The 24,825-nt window shown below is 39.8% G+C and overlaps 4 protein-coding genes across 7 annotated transcripts in view; 3 read left to right on the top strand and 1 right to left on the bottom strand.

The window, feature by feature from the left end:
• The window catches only part of map3k13 (mitogen-activated protein kinase kinase kinase 13), a 35,457-nt gene extending 30,655 nt beyond the window's left edge, over window positions 1–4,802 (top strand). For both annotated transcript variants that reach the window (XM_079357464.1, XM_079357465.1), the window contains 3 exons: window positions 18–88; window positions 269–560; window positions 1,223–4,802. In XM_079357464.1, the coding sequence (XP_079213590.1) occupies window positions 18–88; window positions 269–560; window positions 1,223–1,324 (465 nt within the window). In that variant the 3' untranslated portion in view covers window positions 1,325–4,802. The remainder of the gene's footprint in view (window positions 1–17; window positions 89–268; window positions 561–1,222) is intronic.
• A 1,070-nt stretch (window positions 4,803–5,872) lies between these two features.
• pfkla (phosphofructokinase, liver a) lies at window positions 5,873–16,217 on the top strand. Its single transcript, XM_079357466.1, has 22 exons — window positions 5,873–6,153; window positions 8,102–8,175; window positions 8,286–8,363; window positions 9,028–9,217; window positions 9,469–9,634; window positions 10,119–10,163; window positions 10,259–10,367; window positions 10,556–10,651; window positions 10,908–11,000; window positions 11,823–11,948; window positions 12,041–12,105; window positions 12,197–12,260; window positions 12,354–12,500; window positions 12,603–12,673; window positions 13,260–13,347; window positions 13,459–13,611; window positions 14,030–14,194; window positions 14,279–14,340; window positions 15,143–15,254; window positions 15,368–15,467; window positions 15,567–15,672; window positions 15,754–16,217. Exons 1-22 carry the CDS (start codon window positions 6,069–6,071, stop codon window positions 15,899–15,901), a joined length of 2,343 nt encoding a protein of 780 aa, XP_079213592.1. The 5' UTR covers window positions 5,873–6,068; the 3' UTR covers window positions 15,902–16,217.
• A 473-nt stretch (window positions 16,218–16,690) lies between these two features.
• LOC306832638 (uncharacterized protein) lies at window positions 16,691–20,713 on the bottom strand. Of its 2 annotated transcripts, none has more exons than XM_079357476.1 (14): window positions 20,689–20,713; window positions 19,692–19,748; window positions 19,453–19,579; window positions 19,287–19,376; window positions 19,004–19,191; window positions 18,873–18,915; window positions 18,667–18,775; window positions 18,438–18,570; window positions 18,275–18,339; window positions 17,623–17,810; window positions 17,405–17,540; window positions 17,281–17,322; window positions 17,170–17,197; window positions 16,691–17,096 (listed from the first exon to the last, which is right to left on the bottom strand). In XM_079357476.1, exons 1-14 carry the CDS (start codon window positions 20,693–20,695, stop codon window positions 16,969–16,971), a joined length of 1,341 nt encoding a protein of 446 aa, XP_079213602.1. In that variant the 5' UTR covers window positions 20,696–20,713; the 3' UTR covers window positions 16,691–16,968. The 2 variants fall into 2 exon arrangements, with proteins under 2 accessions (XP_079213602.1, XP_079213601.1); XM_079357475.1 differs by lacking the exon at window positions 20,689–20,713 and adding an exon at window positions 19,995–20,115.
• Window positions 19,545–24,760, top strand: tmem169b (transmembrane protein 169b). 2 transcript variants are annotated; one of them, XM_079357483.1, is made up of 3 exons: window positions 19,545–19,634; window positions 21,550–21,922; window positions 22,382–24,760. In XM_079357483.1, exons 2-3 carry the CDS (start codon window positions 21,649–21,651, stop codon window positions 23,014–23,016), a joined length of 909 nt encoding a protein of 302 aa, XP_079213609.1. In that variant the 5' UTR covers window positions 19,545–19,634; window positions 21,550–21,648; the 3' UTR covers window positions 23,017–24,760. The 2 variants fall into 2 exon arrangements, with proteins under 2 accessions (XP_079213609.1, XP_079213608.1); XM_079357482.1 differs by lacking the exon at window positions 19,545–19,634 and adding an exon at window positions 20,813–20,959.
• Window positions 24,761–24,825: the final 65 nt, after the last annotated feature.

Here is a 24,825-nt window from a genome sequence, read left to right as displayed (position 1 = left end):
GATTGTCTCTCTTGCAGGGTGGCGATGAGTCATCTGAAGAGGAGGAGGGGGAGGTAGATAGTGAAGTGGAGTTTCCAAGAAGACAGAGGTAAAGCACAGTTGATCATAAAATGTTCCACCTTGATCTAATGCTATCATATTGTGTTGTTCAACATAAGAAAATAACACTCTTCTTATTTTAACCATGTACTGTATATTATATTAGTATAACCAGTCATTAGGAATCAAATGCAAATGTGTCTAAAAGTACCTTTTTTCTTCCTCAAAGACCTCATCGCTGTATGAGCAGCTTTCAGTCCTACTCCACCTTTAGTTCAGAAAACCTGTCTGTGTCCGACGGTGAAGAAGGTAACACCAGCGACCATTCCCACAGTGGACCCCTGGAGAGGCTGAGCGCCAGCCAGGAGGAGCACCTGGATGAGCTGCTGTCTCACACACCGGACATCCCCATCGACATCTCCACCCAGTCAGACGGCCTGTCTGACAAGGAGTGTGCCGTCCGAAGGGTGAAGACCCAGATCTCACTGGGAAAGCTATGCTCTGACGAACACAGCTATGAGGTCAGCATAGTGGATATTAGCAGTGCTATCATGTTGGCTAGGTATTTTCATTGTTAGACACGCATCAGACTAGCGCTGATATATTGTGTCAGAGCTAAGTGTCACCTTCTCCATTTAGTCCACCATGAAATATCTGAAAAACGTTTACGTTTATTTCAAATGTCTTATTGACATCTCCTCAAATAGCACTCCTGCAGCAGCAAATTCTCATTGGTGAGAAAAGTCTAAACTCCTATTGGATGTAGTAGAATTAAATTTAGCACAGGCATAAATTCGTGTTTTAGATAATGTTTCATTACTGGTGACCCCTAACTTGTTATCTAGTGACATCAATAGGTTTGTCTTAATTTGTTTATTGCTTTGGTGGCACCTAAAATAGTAATTATAGCTTCAAAGATTTCAAAGGGCTTTTCACTAAACAATATTAAAGTACAGATCAAATATGCTGAAAGACATGGATTATATGTGGGCTAGACTTAAACCACATTACAATCGAGGGTACAGAAAAATATTGTCTCTTAATTAAGTACTGATTGGGGAAAAAAAGTGTTTGTCCAAAATAAGGGCACAAAAACAACATGATCTGATCTTAAGTTTGGATCCCCTATTGTTGGATCCATGCTCACGTCTTGTCTTGTCTTCTGTTTTCATTATTCTCCCAGAATCCACTACAGTTTGGGGACTCAGACTGTGATACATCAGACGCAGAGTGCTCAGACGCCACCATCAGAAACAACAAAGTTGGGGCTCCATCTTCGTGGTGAAAAGGTCCCCAGGGCTTAGTTCTGTTTTTGCCCGGAGGCCATCGTGTCCCATTCTGCTCTGCAGAAAACACAGCAATAAGAGGACCACATTGTAAACAAAGCTCCCTATAGCAAAGCCCCGTGCAATCTCTCCCAGGACCCCCCTCCTCCCCCTTTCCTCCCCCTTCATTAAACCCAGTCTGCCCTGTCTCTAGCACACCATTCAGGCAACCCATAGCAGGGATTTCCTTTGGAATGATAATGTAGATAATCTCATAATTTATTTTTGTCTGAGTTTTGAAGAAAAATGATGAACTTGAATATGCTGAATATGCTCTGATCCAAACAGAGGAATACATTTGAAAACTGGGCTAGCTGTGCATTGGCCATAGATTGAGAACGAACAAAGATGTAGGGGATAATAAGATGTGTTGAAAAGTTTGAAGGGTGGAGTGACATCCCTGCAATTTTTGTTAAAAATACAAGCCTTGATCTGGCTCCGTTCACTCTTCTAAAACCCAACAGAGAAACTTGCTCTGATTAAGATCAACTGGCTTTATCATTAGTTTACAATGCAGAGCCTCAGTTCCCCACCTCTCTGGCTTCCTTCCCGTCCCCACCACGCTGATCGGGAGACGGAGCTCATGAAAACAGTGCAAACACCAGCATGAACATACCTGCCTCGCTACCAGACTCTCTCCCTAAGTCTCTTCCTCCCTTCCTAGAAACAGTGTCCAGTCATCAAGGATCATGCTAAACTGTACTAGCATGCTTGTTCGGCTTGCAAATTTCACAAGGCTGCAGGAAGACTGCATGAAGCGGACAAGCTGGCAGAGCATCAAACAAAGAAGAAAAAAAAGAAAAGAAAAAAAGAGTCTGTTCCTTTGTGATGCAGCTCATCCTTCTCCGAGACACGCCAATGTCATTGTCATCATAAATCAGATGTCATGACCAAGAGTTGTTAAGGGAGTTTTAAGTGTGTGTGTGTGTGTGTGTTAGGATGAAGGCCCTTCCTCTCCATTAGATTCTACAGTTTCAAGTCTCATCTCAGGATAGTTTCGAGGGCTGAGAAACAGGATTGGACCAATTGTTGTATGTAGGAGTCTTCTTAGGGTGGCACATAATAACGACCGTGCAGGATTATTATAGGGAAAAAAAGTCTTACAGGTAGCCTTGATGTTCAACTCTTTTATCGCTGTAACAGATATTAATGTGTATCTAAAGATTCCGAGCGGTTTAGTAATAATCCAGGTGCAGTATCCCGTTTCTTGAAAATATTAAGTGCAGAATATTCCATGTTCCATTTTCTAGCAGGGTAATTTATACTGTCTAACATGCAGCCTCCAATAAATGTTCATCTATGCTGTAGTAGTAAAACAGCAATAATGTTGACTGGGCATGTAGTAGTCTAGCAGGCTAGACACAACATAGTGACTGGTGACTAGATCAGAGAAGTAGGTGTAAAACAGCTCAATAAATAGGCTTTATTTTTTATATTGTCCCTACTTTGTGAACTTGCCTTTCCAGAGATGGATGCTCAGGTTTTATGTTGCCGATTTAGAGCAGGAGCAATATATCCACAGCCACTAGGTGGAGACAGTTACAGTAGCTTTTTCCATCTGTTTTGTAATCGTCATGACTCCATTCTTTCTTTTTTACCTTACACAAGGGATATTATCTTCCCATGAGCATCCAAATCCAAGAATCCCAGCAATTTCACTTTTACCTTGTTGTCTTTGAAAGGGGATACTGCACCTGATTAAGCTTTATTTTTCAGCACTGTGAGAGTGTTTGTCATCCAACTTAAATTAATTTCTGTGCAGTTAAAGTAACTGCCAGCCAGGGTTGAATTGAACGTTAATGATGTCAAGATGTCAGCTCAAGTGTATGCAGACGGCTGAGTTTCTAAGTTAGGAATAAAAGCCAGAGACAAGGCCACAGAGCCATTAAGCTCTTGGCTTTCAACAACCTCATCTCAGTGTTAGTTAGTCCTGTATATAATCAACTGTAAATGTAATGTAACCTGTTTTCGTCCTCTCTCTTTAACATATTGCACAGCTCAGACAGAAGCCTCACGCTTCTGTCGCTGATGACCAGCCAACATGGTTTGAAATAAGCAGGAAATTCTTTAATCCGTATCACATCAGTATTGAGCACTGCAGTAGGTTGTGAGTCATGAGATGGTAGAGGCACATGGTGAATCTTAACCTGTACTGATGAATAAATTACCTTTTGCCTGACAGCTTTGGAAAGGCTCAGTCCTGGTACTGAAAGCAGCTGCTGCCTTACCTCTAGCCTCCTTCAAACCTTCTTCACTCTGTTTACGTTAGTGTAGAATAACCTTGTGTATCCTTATGTCTACATAATTTGATCAAGCTGTTAACATTTATCTTTTTTGGCATATATCCTGTGAAGTATGACTGATTGCTGTAAAGTTTTAATTTAATATTGATTCTTTTTTTTCTTTGTAGCTGGCCTACATGACTATTGAGTTAATTTATTATGCTATGGTGTTTTGTTCTTTTTAATTTCAGGCAGCTTTAGAAATGTCATGACCTGTGATTTCTCCTAAGAAGTATTAATGTAAAGAAAGCACAATGATTTGGTATGGGAAGAAGACAGTATTTTTACAGTACGGTTGAACAAAAAGCATTGTCATATAAATTCGCATCTCTTGTTTTTTCTTTGGGATCACTCATCATTATCATCATCATGATGTTTATTGCGGATGAAGTATTGATTAGCAGCATGAAGTGTCCCAAAGGTTTAAGTTAACCTGACATAAGCTAAAAGGAAGTTCTTCTACAACCAAAAGTCAGTGATTGGACTGTCTCAGCAGGGTTAATGAACAATAGGGTTGTACTCATGTGTGATGCCGATTTCGGTGCTTCAGCAGAGATCCCTTCCTCTCATTTTTTTAAATCAAAATACCTATTATTTACATATTCATCTCTCTGAAATCATCTCTAACTTGTTGACATCATGTTGCCTCGTCCCATGTATCAAACATATGTTTTCTTTGTTAATCTCATTTCCAACTCACTTTCCTGTTGAATGGCATTACGATCAACCAATCCCATCAGTTTCCTGCATTATCCAGTGTACAGTGCAACTGGTATCTTGGGGGAATAAAATCAGAGCAAATTAGTGCATGGAATAAATGCTGATGTACTGTACCCAACAAACTGTGGTCTGTCTCTTCTGTGACAAAAACTGTTTCCTGTTGATTTTATATTTCATCAACTGTCTGAATCGTTTATTTGGAATGACAGAACATGTGAATTTGTTCTAGTGTTGATGTCATGTTATTATTATATGAGCCATAGATTAATTTAGGTGGGTTTTGCAAGCAAACTGCTAAAAGTATTATCTAAGATTTTTTTTGGGCTTATAGTCCTACCAATTAAGGAACTGTACATTTCTAATCAAGATGAATATCCAAAACTCCTACCTTCTTTGAGAATCAATAAAGTGGTATCCAACTTGATTTTAACATCAAGATGCCTACTTATTTGACTTTTATTAAAGTTGAAATTGATCTGACGGTTGTACTTGATCTTAAAATGATAGATACTAAATAACTAAATAACAGAGGCTGTTTCTCAAGGTAATGTTGCAATGGTGTCTTGTACAGCTGTTAAAATATCAAGCACCTTCTTGGGGCTAAAATAAAATTGGAAAATTGTTCATCTAGTTAGTCATTTTGATTTGAATAGTATAGGCTTAACAATGCAATATCACAATAGCCTACAACAGTTCTTTTTTTTTTTTTTTAGACCATGGACCCCTTTCAAGTGAGACATTTTTCCAAGGACCCTGTAATGGAAAATATGTAAGTGAGAATATGGACCGAGAAACAGTCGTCTTTGTGAGCTTTTATTCTTATAAGGAGTGAATCTATAGAGTGAATCCTTGTGATTCAGAGCCCCTTTACACATGTCAGGGAGGATACAAAACATTGATGAGCTCTGTTCCAGAAGATATGCCATTTAAAAGTAATCAACCTAAACAGAGGAAAGTCAGCTGTCCATGCAGTCATCTTTGTATATTCAGAGTTCACCCAAACATGATCTTTACAGCTAGTTTACTCTGAACAGTTCACAACAGAATTACTTTAACACATCCGCAAAATACATTCTTTCCATAACAATAATTTAACAGATAACTAAGTAGCCTACTTTGCAACAATATAATTAGGCTGCATTTATAGCTAGTGTAGTCTCCAAGTAATCCATTTTATAAACTTTGAGAAAATGTTGGCTCCGAGGGGTTTTTTAATTTTGGGTTTTTATTGCGACTATAATAAGTAAACAGACATGTCAAGATCACATCAGAGATCTATAGACACTAAACTAAAGGGGGCGGGACTATCGGGCAGAATAGCTGATTTTATTGGTGCAAGAGGTCCCAGTTCGTTGATATGCCTGATAACAGCACACTTTTAAAAATGTTTGTAAAAGCTTTGGTTCGCGGACATCTGGGGGTCCTGGGACCCCACTTTGAGAATCACTGAGCTGTTGGAGACTACCGCCGGGCCGTGCGTTATCATAAAGTGAACGCCCACTGTAGTCTCCTTTGAACAGGGCGGAGTTAGACCACTGAGAAGTGTCAATGCAGACTGTTTACTGGGAGTAAACCTGTGAGAAGAAGGAAGCGACATCCTGATTGACCTCATGCTTACCAAACCCAACGCTTTACTTTGCAGGTTAACGGACATTTCTTAATTTTTCCACCAGTCTGTCTGTTTTAAACTGAGCTCGTTAAAATGTCTTCGATGGACTTGGAGAAGCTGAAGATGACGGGAGCTGGTCGAGCCATGGCAGTGCTGACCAGCGGAGGAGATGCACAAGGTGACCCCTTTGTTTGGTTTTGTCGTGTCGGCATTAAACATATTTCTGCAACAAATGCACGTGAGAGCAAGAAATAGGCTAAATCAGCACTCTGATAAAAGAGTCGAGCTTATAACTCCCAATTACAGCTGGATGTATTTCTCTTCAGTTCATGGGTCAAAAATCGTCATTGAGCAGAATAATACACTTCACTTCCTGTTGGTTTGGAATGGTGAAGATAGTGTGCAGACCAAGATGTGCACTACTCCACCTGAGTACTTGAGCACTAGTCACTGTTTGAGGAAGAGCCCAACTGTGCTTACTGGGATATGATCTTTTTACTGAACTAAGAAGCATACTTGAATAGCCCATTTTTGTAACTTTGAACCATCAGATAAATAATAGATTATCATCTAAAAACACACAATAATACCTAATATTGCATTATTTATCATTGTTTTATTCCCCCCCCCCCCAAAAACCAGAGAGGTAGTAAGATGAACAATTGATTGTAATAGGCATATTTGACCTTTTGTACACAATATGCTATATGCACATTCTTTACTATTGTCACTTGTGTAGAAATTTGAGAATGACTTTCACTCATAGGAGAATTACTACACATCTAGTTCAGGGTTTCTTAACCTTTTTGACCTTGGGGCCCAACATTTTCAGGGCAAGGTAGTCTGGGGCCCAATCGAGTGAATGGTTCTGATTTAACTTTTGCGGTCATTTTTATTTAATAGCTATTTGTGTCACTATCTTGTAATAATGAATACTGTTCTTCATTTGTATGTTTTTTTAATCAATATATCAACCTATACATAGGCTAATTATGCATAAAACCTTGCACAAGTTAAGATCATTTAATTAATTTTGCTCATATAAAACCATATTTAAGTGCATGTTTGTCAAATAAGTAACACAATATAAACTTAGCAACAAAAGCAATAAAATTCGGTGCTCAATGACGTTAGGTTGATTTGGTGAAATTAAAAAGAGCATTCTGTTTTCTGTAGTGCCCCCCCGTTGCCGTCATTATTTTTTCGTTTTAAGAACCTCTCCATTACGTTTCCATGCAGATTCAGGCCCCGTTTACACGGAGACGCTGTGACAGTAAGACGAAACATTTGGACATGCGCAGTAGTCGAGAACAAACAACAATTGCGGCGGCTATGCGCTTCAGCAGCTATTCGCGTTGTATCGTCTTTTAAAACAGAACCTTGATATGATACATTGTGTATGTCGCCGCCGAAAGAGCAACGAATACTTGCGGCAAATAGTTCAACCTTTACCCAAGCACAGGGCGACCATACGCAGCATTTAGGTAAGACTTGGGAGAACTAGCCGCTGAGGAGGATGTTGTGGAGGAAGTGGTTATGCTGCTGAGTGTCGCGCGTGTCGCGTTGTAATGTTCCACTGCCCACTACTGGCCGGGCGTGAGAACTACATCGTTTTCACTCAGGCAAGACCTGCCGTGTAGACGGTCTGTACTTCGAATCCGGAGTGGGGTCGTTTCCATGCGTTTCTGTCACAGCGTCTCCGTGTAAACGGGGCCTCGGGGTCGTCACCTAGCAGAGTTGAGACTTCTCCATAGACGTTCAGCTAAATATCCTTACTACTTCTAACTGATGATGCTGCCTCTGGTGGTCGGAGAGTATTTTGCAGGCCAACGATCACGGCCCTTACGGCCCACAGATGCAAACATATTATCCCCTCGCGGCCCTGCAGGTGGCGCTCGCGGCCCTTCGAAGGGCCCCATGGTTAAGAAACCCTGGCCTTGTTGAGTAATTCTTGTCAGGACTGTTTCAACAGAGCGAGTGGCACCTTTGCCCAGTAAGAGATAGCGAAGTCATACCCACTTCATTTTTTTCAATGACCTCAAGCAGGGTTATTGTGCAACAGCTTGTGTAATGACTGAAGAAGCCGATTTTAAAGTAATATTTCTGTGCTATTGTCTTTCACCCAGGGATGAATGCTGCTGTCAGAGCTGTGACAAGAATGGGCATCTATGTGGGAGCAAAGGTCTATCTTATATATGAGGTAAAGAAGCTGTTTCATTCTGCTGATGATAATATGCCCCTTATAAACACACACATTCACTCTTATTCTAGCTGTACTTACAATAAGAAAACAAATATGTTACTGTTCAGGGATACCAGGGTCTGGTGGACGGGGGAGACCACATCAAACTGGCCCACTGGCACAGTGTGACCAACATCATCCAACAGGTACGATTAAATATGAACCTTTGTGGCTGTTGACAATAGTGGTTTTAATATGGGTAGCTTTAATATGCCATTCAGCAGACATTTTAACATGTCAAATATACACAGAGGTATCTTTTGTAGGTCTTCAAGCAGCAAGCTGTGCTAAAACTAGCCTTTTGAGCCGTATGGCAATTGTATTATCATTTCAAATTAGTGTTATCCTTTTAAATCTTTTTATTTCTCTTTTTTGTGGGTTAAAAAGAAGTTGTATGAAATCCCCCTTTTCTCTCTCTCTCATGTCTTCTCTCTCTGCCTTAATGGTTTCAAACTGGTAAGGGGCCTTGCTGCATGTGCATTAAGCATCTATTAATGTAGCCGCAACTTCAGCAAACTCATTTTTGTTGGTTAAGCTTCATAGTTGATCACTGATCAATTTTAATTATGTCCCATTAATTCAAGCAAAATCTGCTTGCCTGCTCATTTCCAGAGCAAATTCCCAAATCTCAGGTGCACTGCTCATGGCTTTGTTTCATGCCTATATGTCATTGAATCTGTTCCTTCAATCGCTGATATCTGTTGCATCGTAAGCAGTTAATCATTTGCGAAGTACTAAAATAAATATTGGTCTTCTGGTTTGACATTTTTAGGACACATTACATTGTTTGGCTTTCTTACATGACCGCAGGGTGGAACTGTGATAGGAAGCGCCCGATGCAAGATCTTCACAACCCGGGAGGGGAGGCTTTCCGCTGCCTTCAACCTGGTGAAGAAAGGCATCACCAACCTGTGCGTGTGCGGTGGAGACGGCAGCCTCACAGGAGCCAACATTTTCCGTAATGAGTGGAGCAGCCTGCTGGATGAGCTTGTACAGAAAGGTAAAGTGCTCAAGAAACGTTCCTTTACCCTGTGATGTACTATTACTCTGAAACTGCTGGGAATACAATAGTTACATCATTTTAATATTAGCTTGTTTTATATAAACACTTGTGTAGCTGGTAGTTCAATTAAAATGCTTTACTAGTCTCACGAGGAGCAGTTGCTTTAAAAAAGCTTTTAACAAAAACATCCGCATATGTAACCTGCCAGTTTACTATCTGCAACAATGAACCTGTGTTGTCCTCATCAGGGAGGATCACAGACACTCTGGCCAAGCAGCACGACAACCTGAACATCGTGGGGCTCGTTGGCTCTATCGATAACGACTTCTGCGGCACAGACATGACCATCGGAGCCGATTCTGCTTTGCACCGCATTATAGAGATAATTGACGCTATCATGACCACTGCACAAAGGTCAGAAACTGAGTGATGTTGAACAGTGGCAAAATGAGCGACACAGTTTGATAAAAGCGGATATTGTACTGGACTGATTTGTGTTTCTTTCTAAATCAACAATAGTATATAAGGATAAAACGACAACAACACAGGATAACTTCCACTGAAAACGTGTGAAAATACACATTTATATAGTTGGTAGTTATCTCACTACAGCTTCAATCATTTGTTGAGTAATTTATCAGTTGCAGTTGTGATTAAAATTCGAGCGCTTGAAGTCCTGTGTCAGACATACTTTAATGGAATGCAGACATCTCTGTGGCGTTGTCAGAACCTGTCTCTACCATTAAAGCTTCGCAGGAACTTCTTCCATGATCTCGCTCAGACTTGCCCCATTTCTTGCATGTTGCTACAATCTGGATAATCTCTGTTTGCCCTCACACATTGTTGCTGCAGTTGTTTATTAACTTTCTCCAATATAAATGTTGTGTCCCTCCTGCAGCCACCAGCGCACTTTTGTTCTTGAAGTCATGGGGCGACACTGTGGGTGAGTAACACCTTGACACATTTTACCATCCTGTGTATTCTGCCATGATCAATATGACAAATGATTGTGTTTGGTATTATGTGCTATTCCTCCAGATATCTGGCCTTGGTGTCTGCACTGGCCTCTGGAGCAGACTGGCTCTTCATTCCGGAGGCTCCTCCTCAGGAGGGTTGGGAGGACCATATGTGCGCTCGTCTAGAAACGGTATGACATGAAAACACGTGTGTGTGTTTATTTACAGAAGAGGTGTGTCTGTCTGAGAGTAAGTATTAGTGCTCTTTGCTCAACATGGACATTTTGACTGACTTTCTTTCTCTTTGAAAGCATAATGCATGATTGCACTCACTGACTCACTGGATAATATGTATGTGTATGTTTTTGTTTTTTTCCAGAGCCGCATTAAGGGGTCCAGGCTTAACATTATAATCGTAGCAGAAGGTGCAATCAACAGAAAAGGAGAGCCCATATCCACAACATACATAAAAGATGTAAGTGTAAAGATGAAAGAAAAGGGGGGGATTGATAACTGGCTGTAATGTAATAGCTGCCTAACAACATCTGTGTGTAGTGTGATGTGTAAATATCATTCTAATGTGTATCTGGAAAATGCTTGTTCAGAGGTGTTAAATGTCTGTAGCACATGAGGAATTACATTAACTCTAGTAGAACTCTTATTTCTCTGTTGTGTACGCCCGCTTAATGGCGTAACATAATACTCTGAAACGCTTCCATGTCTGTTTGAAGCTGGTACAAAAGAGGCTGGGTTACGACACCAGAGTGACAGTACTCGGGCATGTTCAGCGTGGAGGGACTCCCTCAGCATTTGACAGAATACTGGTGAGTTGGAAAACGTGCATATTTTAAAGAAAAATCTATTTCAGGTTCAGGTTACTTTATTTATACCTGTAGGCAAGAGTCACAAATACTTAATAAAAGACAGGCAATACATAAAACATACACAGTAAAACATCTCAGAAGTGTATAGTCAGCACTCGGCAATAGTTTGAACACAACTGCAAATCTAAAGTCTCCCATATTTAATAGTTGTAGCATAGACAGAAAATTAGTTCTGATTGGCCGGAAGTGCATTTAGTCTATTAAAATACTCTGATGACGACCCAAACAAAGATCTGATAATACAACAGTGTTTTGTTTTTTAAATCAGTGTACAAAGTTAGCTGCTGTTTACGTTTTGACGGGTGAAACCTAGCTTAGCTGAAGAAAAAAAAAAGAAAGCCAGACAGTGGGAGTTGTGTACAGCATAAAAGGAGCTGCATGGTTCATATCAAAATGTGTTTTTAAGTTCAAAAAGTACAACAGAATAGTGTCCCAAATCCTAAGCTTTGATAAACAACGATATATATATATATATATATATATATATATATATATATATATATATATATATATATATATATATATATATATATTACAGGTACAGGTGATTGGTAATGTTATGTGCAATGGCCAGTGAAATGTTTTCATACTTCTGTTAAGACGCTTTCTTTATATCCTTAGTAAGCTTATACAAATTGAACATGGTGAAATCTGTGTCTAGATGAGTTATACTCCATAAAACCAAAAACAACATTACTCATCCTACCCTGCAACACTTTATTGAATTTTGAGTACTTACTGAAGCCTCTCTTGTGTTTTCAGAGCAGTAAGCTGGGGGTGGAAGCTGTGGTGGCTCTGATGGAGGCCACTCCTGACACCCCCCCGTGTGCCATCGGCCTGTCAGGTAACCGAGCTGTTCGCCTGCCTCTGATGGAGTGTGTTGAGATGGTGAGTCACTCTCCTCTCTTCCATAATTGATTTTAATGGAATTTGTGAAGGTTGATGTGTTTTTTTTTTTTTAACTCCGTCATCTTGTGCAGACAAAGTTGGTGCAGAAGGCCATGAATGAGAAGAGGTTTGATGAAGCTGTTAAACTGCGCGGAGGGTGAGAACTGCACAATTTTGTATTGAATTATGGAAATAGTGCTGTGATGTCTCATCCATTCATATTCATCATTTAATTTCATTTTCTGTAGGAGTTTTGAAAACAACTGGAATATCTACAAGCTCCTTGCCTACCAAAAGCCTTCACAGTCTAAGGTAAGACTGTCGATAAACACACACACACGCATACAAAGTACTTAACACAAAGTATCACAAAGCTTAGACCAAATGTGCTTTTTCTTTCCTCAGACCAATTTATCTTTGGCTATTCTGAACGTGGGAGCCCCTGCTGCAGGGATGAATGCGGCCGTGAGATCTGCTGTGAGATTAGCGCTAATTCGAGGGCACAAGGTCTATGCTGTCCATGATGGCTTCCAAGGACTCGCCAAAGGAGACGTGAGGGCTTCTGCTTTTAATCTGTCCCCACACTGCAGTATTATTTCTTAACAAGTAAAGTGTATGAAAAGAAAGGATTGAGAATTGATACTGTCTGTGCAGGTTTTTGAGATGGAATGGCACAAAGTTGCAGGATGGACCGGACAAGGAGGATCAATCCTGGGAACCAAACGGTGAGCGTTTTGGACTTGAAGAAGACAGAAAAATCAAACCGCTGCTGGAGAGTTTTTGTGTGTGCTCTGTCATGCTGTGGTCCAATCGCAGATCATATGGAGAGCAAATTAGCTTGAAAAAAAAGGTTGTGATGCCAATGTTTACCTTGAGTTATCAGGTAGTTAAAATAAGCCAAAACACAAATCTTACAAATTTCAAAGCCGAAATTTTTTTTTAAAGGTGTACTCACATCTAACATTCTCATGAAGTAGGTGCATATCACATTGAAAAGAAAAATGTCAGCTGGCTACTCTTGCAGGGCATCTGCAATCTATTTTAAAAAAACCTAAATGTTACAGTCCCTCTGAACTTCTGTTGAGTTTGAACATACTTTTTTTTTTTTTTTTAAAGTTGTCATAATGTGACTCAACACTGTAGCAATGTCCAACAAAGTGTGGAATTAAAAGGCTTTATTTTCTAATGCAGGTTTTTGGTTTGATAAACTGTGCAATCTCTAAACAAAAGATAATGTTATCTTGGTAATCTGCCTGCTTTGAAAAAATTGTAATTGACATATTACTGTTTTTGTTTCATGTCCTTTCTCAGAACTCTTCCAAACAAACACCTGGAGAAGATTGTGGAAACCATCACCAAGTTCAACATCTCAGCTCTGCTTGTGATTGGAGGGTTTGAGGTATGACTCACGACCCTTCTAAGAAGCAGAACTGAATCACGTGTATATTAATGTATCGTGTCACTGTTACATCAAACAAGTTTTACATCTACCTCCTGGTGACTTTCAAAGGGGTACGTGGGTTTGCTGCAACTGTTTGAAGCCCGGGGTCACTACGATGAGCTCTGCATCCCCATGTGTCTAGTCCCTGCCACCATCAGCAACAACGTCCCTGGAACCGAATTCAGCCTTGGAGCAGACACGGCTGTCAACTCTGCCATGGAGGTAATGCTGAGCAGATGGCAAATTAACAGTGTGACTTTGATGTTTCAGGCCTAACATGAATAGAGATGAACCGAGCCAGAGAACATCTCGTCTAATATGAGCTGCTGTATAACACAGATACACTTTGAACTCTCTGAGCAGTGTCAACAACAGGAAGACTTCGGTTGATCTCTGTCCTTCTAAATGTATATTAAGCAGCACACTTTCTTTTTCAAACTTCCTTTAAGGAGCCTTGAATTGTTGTTTTCAACAGTTTAAACTCTTTCTGGAGGCTGCATAATGACATTGAAAATGTAGTGCACAAGGTTTGGGAGAATTTAAGTAGAACTGGTCTCTCGCTTCACCTTCATGGTTTGAGTCTTGACCCCCTTTCACTTACCAAGTGTGCTTTTACAATGATTAAAAATGTTTTCTTCAGGGTTGTGACAAGATCAAGCAGTCTGCGTCTGGGACCAAAAGACGAGTGTTTGTGGTGGAGACGATGGGGGGATTCTGCGGCTACCTGGCAACCTCTACCGGCATAGCTGTGGGAGCTGATGCTGCCTACATTTTTGAAGACCCCATCAACATCCATGACCTGAAGGTAAGATCAAGATTCTGCTGTCTTTTTTTTTTATCTAATGTTTGTAAAAGAATCTGTCTCTTTAATGACTTGGCTTTCTGACAGACCAATGTGGATCATTTGACTGAAAAGATGAAAAAGGACATCCAGAGGGGTCTGGTGCTGAGGTACACAACACTCATACAAACGTATACAGAATGGATTTATAATGCTTTGGCTGCCTTTGACCAAATTCAGTTATTCTTCATTAGAGTAAGTCTGTTTCTGTATATTTGCATACTGTGAAACACTACAGACTGTACAGCTAAGATAACAGTTATGAGGTTTTACTTAAAGGGATACTTCACCCATTTACATGAAGCTGTGTATCATTAGAAACATGGTAGTAGTGTTGAATGGTTGTGAATCCAGCCCTCATTTTGCCCTGAGACGAGAAAAATGTGTTTTTCTTTGCCTGAAAGTTTTCTTCATGTGATGCAATATGACATCACTTTTTGCATCACATGAAGAAAACTTTCAATTTTAATTTTGTCAACAGAATATGAGAATATGCTGATGTTTAACTGCTCGTATAAATCTAGTTCAACACCTTAGTGGGATATGTTTCATCTTCTGATACATACGTTTGTTTTCTTTATGCACCAAATTGTGTTAAAACGGTAATCTTTCCAAATAATGGTTCTAAATGTTGATTCTGAAAATCAGCAGTCATTGGGATTCATCCTGTGTGGCGCTCTTGTTTGTACAGTGCAACATGTTACGGCAGGTGATCTTAAAGTAAACATATTTTAGCTTTGACCCCAGTGGCAGCAGACAAACGAAAAGACTTGCTTTAAAATCCTTCTCCAAGCCTTTTATCAATTCATTTTACCCGTATCAAAACAAAGATGAACAGAATGTTATGAACTGCACACTTTTTTTGCAACATGAGTGTTTCCAATGGTTAATTATAATTTCTTTTCTTAACAGAAATGAAAAATGCCACGAGAACTACACTACAGATTTCATCCACAGGCTGTATTCATCAGAGGGGAAGGGCATCTTTGACTGCAGAGTCAACGTGCTGGGACACCTTCAGCAGGTGCAGAGACACGACACTGGATCCATCACGACAATACACGAACTCACAAATGCTACCAGTTGCATTGACAATAGGAATCTGTCTAATTCCCAGTTTGTGCCTGTTTGCCTTAGGGAGGCTGTCCTTCTCCTTTTGATAGAAATTTTGGCTCGAAGTTGGGTGTGAGGGCTATCCAGTGGCTTTCAGAGAGAATGACTGAAAACTTCAGACAAGGTAGTGTCACTGTATACATCTAACGTTGACATAAATGTAAATTTGGGTTTCTGAAAGTCAAAGCAAAGAAATGTCATTCTCAATGTTTTTTCTCGTCAGATCGCGTGTTTGCCAACTCACCAGACACAGTGTGTGTGCTCGGTCTGAACAGGAAGGTTGTCTCATTCACCCCTGTAACCGAACTGAAGGAATCGACTGATTTTGAGTAAGCAAATCAAAAAGCATGTTTCATATAAAGCCTTTCATTATTTATCAGTGCGAGTCATTTGTGACCTTTGATTTCCAGGCACCGGATGCCAAAGGTGCAGTGGTGGCTTAACCTTCGGCCGCTGCTCAAAATGTTGGCCAAATACCAAACCAGCTTCTGTGAATATGTCCCCGGAGAGATCGAACATGTGACTCGACGCTCCCTCAGCATCGACTCTGGCTTTTAGGCTCTCTGACGCTGCCATATTCTCTCTGCACCTTCAACCTACTCAGAGACTGCAGTGCTTTAACTGGAGACAGGGCGGTACAGTAAGACTTTTAAATGCAGCATGTATGTGTTCTTCTATCGTAATGGCTACTGAATGATCAATCATGCAAAGATGTACCTCATGAGTTGACGTATTGAATGAGATTTAAAACTGTGCTGTTTTTGTTGTGTAATGTGCAAAGTAAGCCTTTTATATGTAAATCACTGCATAAAGACGAACAAGTCTGCCATGAAGCTGAAGATGTATTCATTTATCAACGAAAACATTTATACGAGCTGTGGCGTAATCGTTTGTTTGTTTTACTTTTAATATCACAAAACTTCATGAGCTGATTAACCTTAATGTCAGAATGTGACCAGTGGGATGTTATCATTTTTACACTAGAGTAGGACTCAAGCCATGTTGAAGTCCATTACTGCGAAGTAGATAGATAGATAGACAGATAGATACTTTAGATAGATAGACAGACAGATAGATACTTTAGATAGATATATTCACTGTATGTATAAAAGCAGTTGGGAATATTCTTATGCGATAACTACTGTACTTAAAAATGACAAAAGGTCTTCACAGGCCCCTGATGCAGTCCTCCAAGCGAGCCACCCGTGTTCAAGTCCAATCTGTTCCTTCTTTTTCAGTGTCCTCCCCCTTGCTCTCCCTAATTGTGTACTCTGTCCCATGTCCTTTCAAAATAAAGGATAAAAGCCCAACATTTGATCTGAGACCAAAAAATGAATCTCTCCATAATTATACATTTATTACACGTTTTAATGGTCTTACTTTATCGTGAACAAAATTCTATTCAACAGTCACGTTAGATGCTCTCCATTTCTGGAATCAAATGTTACACATTTTATTGAACAGGCAAATACAAACCAACCAAAAACACTTTCAAGTGGCCAACTGTTTCATGTCTGTATTCAACTCTGACCACTTGAGAACTGAACATGTGAGCGCATGAACAAAGGTTCTCATCAATGAATTTGTCTTGCAAAAACAAAACAAAGATGCATTTCATATAACTTTCAAAAGTTAAAAGAAAATGTGAAATCCTCTGCTGGGTTATCTTTTTTAGTAGTTGTAGGGCTCTTTGGAGTGAAGGCAAACTGGAAATCCTCACTCTGCTCTGACTGGCCGAACGGGAAATCAGAGCCTGTAAAAAAAGAATGTACACACCTGAAAGCAGGTCAAACATCAAAGAAAACAGAGATTTAAATGACACTTACAGCTCGGAGACTTTGACTCGGATGTTTTCTGAAAAGATAAGAGCATATTTTATTTCCGTATTAGTAGTGCTGTATAAACTAAAAGATGGGTTAAAATGATTTGAGCTGTACCTTCTCATTGAAAAAAGGGCTGGTGAAAGCGAAAGAGGAGTCCTGTAAAGAAACATGATGTTAATTCCAACATTAAAACCAGGGGTTTCTGTAACGGCACTTCTTCCCTCTGCCTACTCCTTACCTCATCCTGTGCTGAGCCCACATCAAATCCAAACCCAGAGAACCCTGGAGTGCTAGGATCAGGGTTCAAAGAGAACAAGAAAGCTGGAGACTTGGTGTCAGAGGTCCCTTGACGTGGGGAGCTGGCAGGGCTAAAGCTGAAGTGAAGACATGAAACATGGACCTCAGAAGTTTGTTGAATTTGATTTAAAGCATTAGACAGCTCAGATGAAACCGTACTTAAATGGGAATGTTGGGGTTGATGGCACGGCTTTCACTCTTGCTGGGGATAACTGAGGATTCGTTTCTTGAGTTGGGAAAGCAGTAGGTCCTGTGTGCTCTCCGCTTGGTGCCTCCTCTCTCTCTTCAGCTAATCCTTCCTCCCCCTCTTCTGCCTCCTCTATATCTGCTGCAGTGGATTCCTTTTCCTAACCCAATAAAAAAACTTCACACTTAGAGCATTTCCAAGAGCAAAAACTCTGAGATTGCATCAACAATATTGAACATGATGTCACTTATGTCATCAAAAAATAAATAAATCTCAGATGAGATTATTTGTATTGTCCTGTTTAAATTGCAGTCTTACTTGTGAAGAAGTTCTGACTTATAACTCACTACTGTATGAGTTACAAAAGGTAATTTGAGATTATTTCTGGAAAGAGATGCTGCTTTTTTTTTTTTTTTACCACTGATGGTACAACACAATGACGCTATAAGAGGTATTAAAAAGAGATTTCAAATTATTAGTGTTTCAGCTCACTTTGGGAAATAGGAGTTCAAAATAGTGATGAAATCAGATTTTAGTCCCTTGTATAGATTGAACTTGAGAGACGTGATCCTAAGACTAGCATTTTAAGGTATATTTTAATAAGTAATGGAAAGTAAAGATTACCAGGACTTGTGGTCCAGTTTCCTGGTTTTCCTTCTCAGTGTGCATCACATCTGGCCCTCTTTGTTCTGCAGAAAGATATGTCATGCTGAGGGAGTTGTACATTAAAAACATGGAATACTGTATGCCATATATATTATATTACACTACAGGCTCCTTTTCTTACCATACACCTGTTGACATGATGCCATCCCATTGGTTTCTTCTTCTTGGACAGGGCTGCTCATACGTGTATCCTGGACATCGTTTTCCTCACACTTTTCTTCAGCCCTCACCTCCACAGATATTTCAAGATCATCCTACAAAATGTTTAATCAAACATGGTAGGTTGTTCTAACAGGAACAGGATTCAATATTCATAGCATGACGTTATGTCTGACTGCGGGTCTGAGTACTTCGGTCTGGTTGAGATGAAGAGAGGAGAAGTCAATGGAAGAATCACTGCCCTCTGTCTGGGGATCCAATGGTTTCTCTGGTTCTGTTATATGCTGCTGTACAGAAATACTAGGAACAAAAGAGGAACTCAAACATGCAAAAACTCGTTGCTTGAGGCTACATGTCATTTGTTCTCATCCATAAGATACACTATTAAAAAAAATACCTGTCTGATGCTTTCTCAGTAGAGGAAGATTTGGCTTCTGGACCTGAAATTAAAAAAAGTATTTAAAAAAAGCTGCAAATATTTCAGCACTACCAGAGCCAGTTATATGATGACATAAAGGTGTGTATCACCAGAGAGATTGTCCAGCTCCTTCTGTTTCATGGTGATGCGATCATCACAAGCCTTGATCCTCGACTCTATCTCCTCTTTTTCAGCCTGGAGCGCAATGAGCTTTTTTGCTAGAGGATTTTGGCAATAATAGTCTCTGTGGGATTGATATGTCTTCTTGTAGCTTGCAATCTTCTCTTCATAGACGTCCCTTGTTGAGTTACAAAAAGAGAAAAATGCAGCTTTATGTCTTTAAAAAAAGTGTGTTTTTTGTTTTAATGTGAACAGCTAGTTTAGTGAACCCACGTGTCATGGTTGTATCTGTCTCTTCTGCTCTCCAGTTCTTCTTTCAGTGTCTGCTCGTATTGAAGAAGCAGGCTGTTTGTCGTTTTTATGCTGAAGAAACAGATCACAGAAAGAAAACATTAAAAACATGAAATCCAACATGGTGTCATGGTTGCCTGCATCATACCTTTTAGCACATGCTTTGTTGTGCGTCAGCGTGCTCTGCTTCAGGATGATCTCTTCATCAAGTTTCTTTACATTTCTTTTTATTGTTTCAATGTAAGACTTCCTCTCAGCAACGTCGGCTCTGCAAACTTCAAAAAAAAAGTGGAACACTTGATGGAAACCACTTCAACAAATAAATGCAGGGTAAATTATCTGTCGGTTTTCTATCTTTAACAGAAATGTGTAATAACATAGACTTACCTTGAATTTGTTGGTTGATTTCATTTTTCTTTTGGGAAAGCTCCCGAGTTTGAAGAGCTATAAATATAAACAATGGTTACTTATCGTGTATGAAATAAACGATGTATCTTTCTTGCATGGATCACGATGATAAAAGTTGTGAAGCTCCTGTGATGTTTTGTTTGTTTGAATAAGCAGCTAACTTGATACATTCTTCTTGTCTAACTTTAGCTAGCTAAACCTTTTAAGCAAATAATGCAAGAAAACATTATAAATAAAACTCTAATAAAATAAAACAAGCAATGACTCCAGAAGTGGACTCACCACACACAAAAAGCAATTTTTCAATATTATCAAAAGAATAATGGTCGTTCATTTTCAACACCTGAAACGTTAACTGTCAAACGCGCGAGCTGCTGCTACAGCTTAGCAACGTTCGATAGGGGGCGCAGCTGAGTCGCAACTTTCAAAATAAAATAAACTTTAAAGGTCTATATAATTTGTGTTTTTGTCTAACAGAAGAATGCATTCATGTTTAGTGTTTTCTATCACATCATTTTAAATTGTATTAGTGTTCAGGAATAGATTGTAAATAATAAAAACTATGGTAACCATCGGAAATGTAACTTAGCAACATAGCAAATATTTCAGAAAACTTAACTTTAGGGTTTTGTAGCCGACATTAAGCAGCATTAGGCCTACTAATATCTTTATATCAGTCTAGCCTTTATTAATTATGGTGTCCAAAAATAACCTTAAAGAGGCCGTGATTAATTATTATATATTTAAGCCTGCTAAGCTTAAAAAGGTCAGAACATTTAATGGAATATTTTCTGTATCAGAAAACTGTTTTTAAAAGCATATGAAAATATAGGTTGCACGCTGATTTTTTTGACAGCATATTTTGAAAAATGGCCTAATTTAGAAAGACTATAGGCCTAACTAGACATACAAATGATTGACTGTAGCCTAAGCATAGATCTATATAGTAAACATCTTTGTTATTTTGTAGGCCTACGTCTCATTCCATCCGCTGGTCACAGTTAACTCTAAACGACATATGTGGATTTTCCCATCAGTTTTCCTTTTAACCAGATAACGGCAGTGAGGAAGAGAGGTTTCTCAGGATTGGTGTGACAGAGGTTGGAGGGGCGGGTTTTGTGCTATTCTGGAAATCCTTTACATCTGTATCGGCTAAAACACTGTGTTGTGTGGCGTGGGATCCCACATAATGGTAGCCAAATCCGGAGATTTTTCCTCACCAGCCGATTGTGTTCAACCTATTATAGGTAAGATTAAAATGTGTTTGCAGCCGTAGTTTGATTGCATGCAGTTCGCCGGGTGGTGTCTGAAGACAAAAGAGAAAAGAGCGGACATGGGTGGGATTTAAATGGGAGGGGATCAGCTGGACGAAGAATGGCTTGCATTGTCGATTAATCAGCCTTTTTATTTAATCATTGTTGTTTTTAGATAATCACAATAGTCCATGAAATACATACGTTTCTCCCTTTCTTTATTTAAAAGGGATAGGTTGTCTTTAGTATGCTGTGGTCACAGTGTATCCCCTGACAGTAGGCTATAGCGGTGCGCTGTCATGCAAAAGAGAGACATCCCCCTCTTATGATCAGATCTTTCACGCTTTGTTTTTCATCGACCCAGAGCAATTTGGTCCCTGTCTGCTCAAAAGCCTATAATGCTATTGAATCAGCGATGATACCGATGAGATTTGAAATATTACAGCAAAAGCGGCATTGCAGAATCTAGGCCAGGATCACTGTACACAGAGGATTACATTATTGTTGCCTTAAAAAACAAACAAACCTGCTTTTAAAATAACTTCCTCTCTTTATTTCTGTTTGTGTCCCTTTGTGTTTAATAGAAAATCATCCTCAGTTCTTAAACACAATGGGGGGAAATCCATCAACAACCCTTTAAGTAGTCTATAAGAGTCAAAGAGTTTACTAGACCAGGATAGAGCATGGCATTTGTTGGGGAGTCTCAGACTGAAGGAGAGGGCAGCCCCCAGATGATCTCCTTGAGGTCAGACATATCAGGGAACCATGTGGACGATGGAGAATCAGGTCCCTCCATGAGGAGGAAGAGGAGGAAGAAGAAAGACCCACGTCCAGAGTCTATTATTGTCTACCGCTCTGAGATGGAGAGGGGATCAGGAGAGGAGCAAGGTGGTGAGGAGGGGGGCGAGAGGAGCACGGAGGAAGGAGCTAAATTCCTTTGCACACCCACAGGCGATGGTGAGGACATTTAAAATCACACATGCAAACTAAATAAATACTGTATTGAAGACTATCCATCATGAAGGACTGATCTTTCAACTCTATGATCAAGATAGATGCTGTTTTTTAATTGTTATGTTTACTAAGAGCAGTGCTTTCATCATGCTAGCCAGTCAATTCAATGGCCAGTGTGCTTATATAACTAATTCAGCATTTTAGAACATGATTATTAGCTATTTTATGAATAAGCTTATCCATACTCCCTTGTTCCCTTGTTTGAGTGAAAAAACATGGAATTCAATTCAACTTAGTGGACCTTGTATAAGGATAAAAATAGCATCACATTACAATAACTTTAGACAATAGAGCATAAAAGTAAATTGAAGTCAACCCTTGTAAGGGGACATATAATGAAGGGACATTCATATTTAATTGTCATCAAGTTAACTGTAATGTTCTTATTTCATCTTGTGTTAGGTGGAGGCTGGAGCCTTCCTCCAGACAGCCGCTACGTCACCCTGACAGGCACAATAACCAGAGGAAAGAAGAAAGGCCAGCTGGTAGACATCCACCTTACATTGACAGAGAAGGAAATCAGGGATCTGGCAAAGTCAAGGGAGCGTCTTGATGCAGAGTGTGAGGCAGGTGAAGGCTATAAACGCACCTGTGGCTTCGGCGTGAGTCAGGGACCCCACGTTGTCCTGTGGAGCATCTCCTGCGCCCCTGTGGTTTTCCTCCTGTCCTTCATTACCTCCTTCTACTATGGCACCCTCACCTGGTACAACGTCTTCCTAGTCTACAATGAGGAGCGGACATTCTGGCACAAGATTACCATATGCCCCTTCCTCATTATCTTCTACCCCATGCTTATCATGCCCATGGCGCTGTCTCTTGCTCTGTACTCGGCAGTGGTGCAGGTGTCCTGGGCTGCCAGTGAATGGTGGCAGGCTGTGAGAGACCTGGAGAAGGGTTTCTGCGGCTGGGCCTGTGGGAAGCTGGGACTGGAGGACTGCTCCCCCTATAGCATAGTGGAGTTGCTTGAATCTGATACAGTCTCTGGAACTCTGCAGAGCAAAGCACCCAGTGAACTTGCTCAGACATCATCAGTGTGAAGAGAGGGACACACAGGCACTTGTTTATGTAAGCACTGATTTATAGTGGTTTGAAAAGCTGTGTGCCAGAAAGTTCAAGTTTTACCCAGGCAAATATCCAAAAACTCTACTTTCTGTAACTTATCAAACACTGCCTGAATGGTCCTTACTTGCTGGACTTTTACTTTAAATTTTGTAAGGCATTATTGTATCCAGGTTTCTAATTATTCCTTGAAGCATGTGAACAGAAATGTTGTATTCTTTTGATTTGTATGTGTTATGGTTGTTGGAGTTACCTTCTGTAACTGATTCACGCATCACATAACTTTTTTTATGCAGGCCTTGGTGCTATCTGTACTAGAGTTTAGAGAAACATTGAGTAGACACTGATACACACATGGTGTAGAAACAAGTTTGACATTATCTGTAAATAGGTGTAATTTATTGTATGTAATCACTTGTGCTGTGCACTGACATCAACAGCACCAGTTTCATCATCAAAGCTGTTTTATTTGCAAAATCATTATTATCACTTACTGAAGTTGTGTTTGGAGTGAGGCAGGATTTTCAACTGGAAAAAAAGAGAAAACTACCTTCTAGGCCGCATATGAAGGATTACTATGTGCTGAAATTCTGGATGACATCAGGTTCTGTGTCTGCATCGGAAGAAAGCTGGCAACAAACAAGTCCGATAAAAATCCCCAATACAAAAATTGTATTACCATATGTCTCATGAAACTGTGACTTATTTGTCTTATCTTCAGCTTCAAACTCCAAGCTTATTGCTTACAGAAGAAGACAAATCTTTCTTTCCAGGTCACAGATATAAAGTGAATTGTGGCGCTAAAACACCTTAGCGCTGCAGATCTAAGCATTTTGAAGTGACTCAGAATGGGTTCAGATTGATTAGTTATTTATCACTTTGTCATCAAAATACATCTCAATGGCTGAAGATAAAAAGGTATACAATTTTCAAGAGAGGAAATACTTGTGAGAAGGACAAATGTTTATGTTTTGAAGAAATAGAACAAGCCATATCCAAGATGATAATGTACTTACATCGTGCAAGTTTTATTTAGAAATGTTTGGGTTTCATACATCTACCATGGCAAATGAGTCCTTGTTTCATGAGCTTCAAGGCGAGTTATAATAAAGCAGCAATGTGTGGTCTGTTGTGCTCTCTGAACTTGATGCAGAGGGAGAGGAAGGAAGAAGACTCAGTAGTGGTTCATAGGTCTTCATTGCCCTATAGGGCCCAGTCTCAAAACGTCTATTCATGAATTGAAGCCATAAGTACAAAATAATAATAATGCATTTTATGTAAAGGTGCCTTTCAGAACTCTCAAGGTCACCTTACAAAGCAAAAACTGACATTCCAGACATTTCTTTGGTGGGCATGTGTTGTTGTTTTTTTTGTCCTGCTTATGTTTATCGCACCATCAACACTGGCATCTGTATCTTACTCTCTACTTGTGTTTTGTTTACATTCTTGGTCCACACCAGTTAAATGAAGTTCTCTGTAAGGTTCAACCTGCAGTTCCTGTTACAGTTCCAAACAGACATACTTTCAATGTTGTTTTAATTTATTTTAAATATTTAATATAAGAAGAATGATGAATTGTGTTGTTTTGTACTCTGGTGCTTTTGAACAGCTGTAGTAAGTGAGGTCGGTTTAAGTGGAGCAGATGGTTGAATAATTGGGTAATTGAAACCTTTATCTGACCGCTATGTCAAATAAACACGTTTTATTTTTAATACTGATAAAGATATGTGTTGGATGTTAACTGTGGCTGTATTCAAAATTACATGTTTGAAACTGTGGAATGCAAA

The sequence above is a fragment of the Symphodus melops genome, assembly GCF_947650265.1.
Source record: "Symphodus melops genome assembly, chromosome: 12".
NCBI classification, from domain to species: Eukaryota; Metazoa; Chordata; class Actinopteri; order Labriformes; family Labridae; genus Symphodus; species Symphodus melops.
This window is presented reverse-complemented; position numbering and strand designations above follow the sequence as displayed.

What these genes read in the sequence shown, in the direction of transcription:
- pfkla (XM_079357466.1), top strand. Translation starts at nt 6,069, where the DNA reads ATGTCTTCGATGGACTTGGAGAAGCTGAAGATGACGGGAGCTGGTCGA. An exon ending in AGGTCTATCTTATATATGAG is followed by an intron (nt 8,176 to 8,285) that starts GTAAAGAAGCTG and finishes GTTACTGTTCAG; the next exon opens with GGATACCAGGGTCTGGTGGA. An exon ending in ATCATGACCACTGCACAAAG is followed by an intron (nt 9,635 to 10,118) that starts GTCAGAAACTGA and finishes TCCCTCCTGCAG; the next exon opens with CCACCAGCGCACTTTTGTTC.
- LOC306832638 (XM_079357475.1), bottom strand. Translation starts at nt 20,046, where the DNA reads ATGAACGACCATTATTCTTTTGATAATATTGAAAAATTGCTTTTTGTG. An exon ending in GGAGCTGGACAATCTCTCTG is followed by an intron (nt 18,916 to 19,003) that starts GTGATACACACC and finishes TTTTAATTTCAG; the next exon opens with GTCCAGAAGCCAAATCTTCC. An exon ending in ATCATGTCAACAGGTGTATG is followed by an intron (nt 18,340 to 18,437) that starts GTAAGAAAAGGA and finishes ATCTTTCTGCAG; the next exon opens with AACAAAGAGGGCCAGATGTG.
- tmem169b (XM_079357483.1), top strand. Translation starts at nt 21,649, where the DNA reads ATGGCATTTGTTGGGGAGTCTCAGACTGAAGGAGAGGGCAGCCCCCAG. An exon ending in TTGCACACCCACAGGCGATG is followed by an intron (nt 21,923 to 22,381) that starts GTGAGGACATTT and finishes ATCTTGTGTTAG; the next exon opens with GTGGAGGCTGGAGCCTTCCT.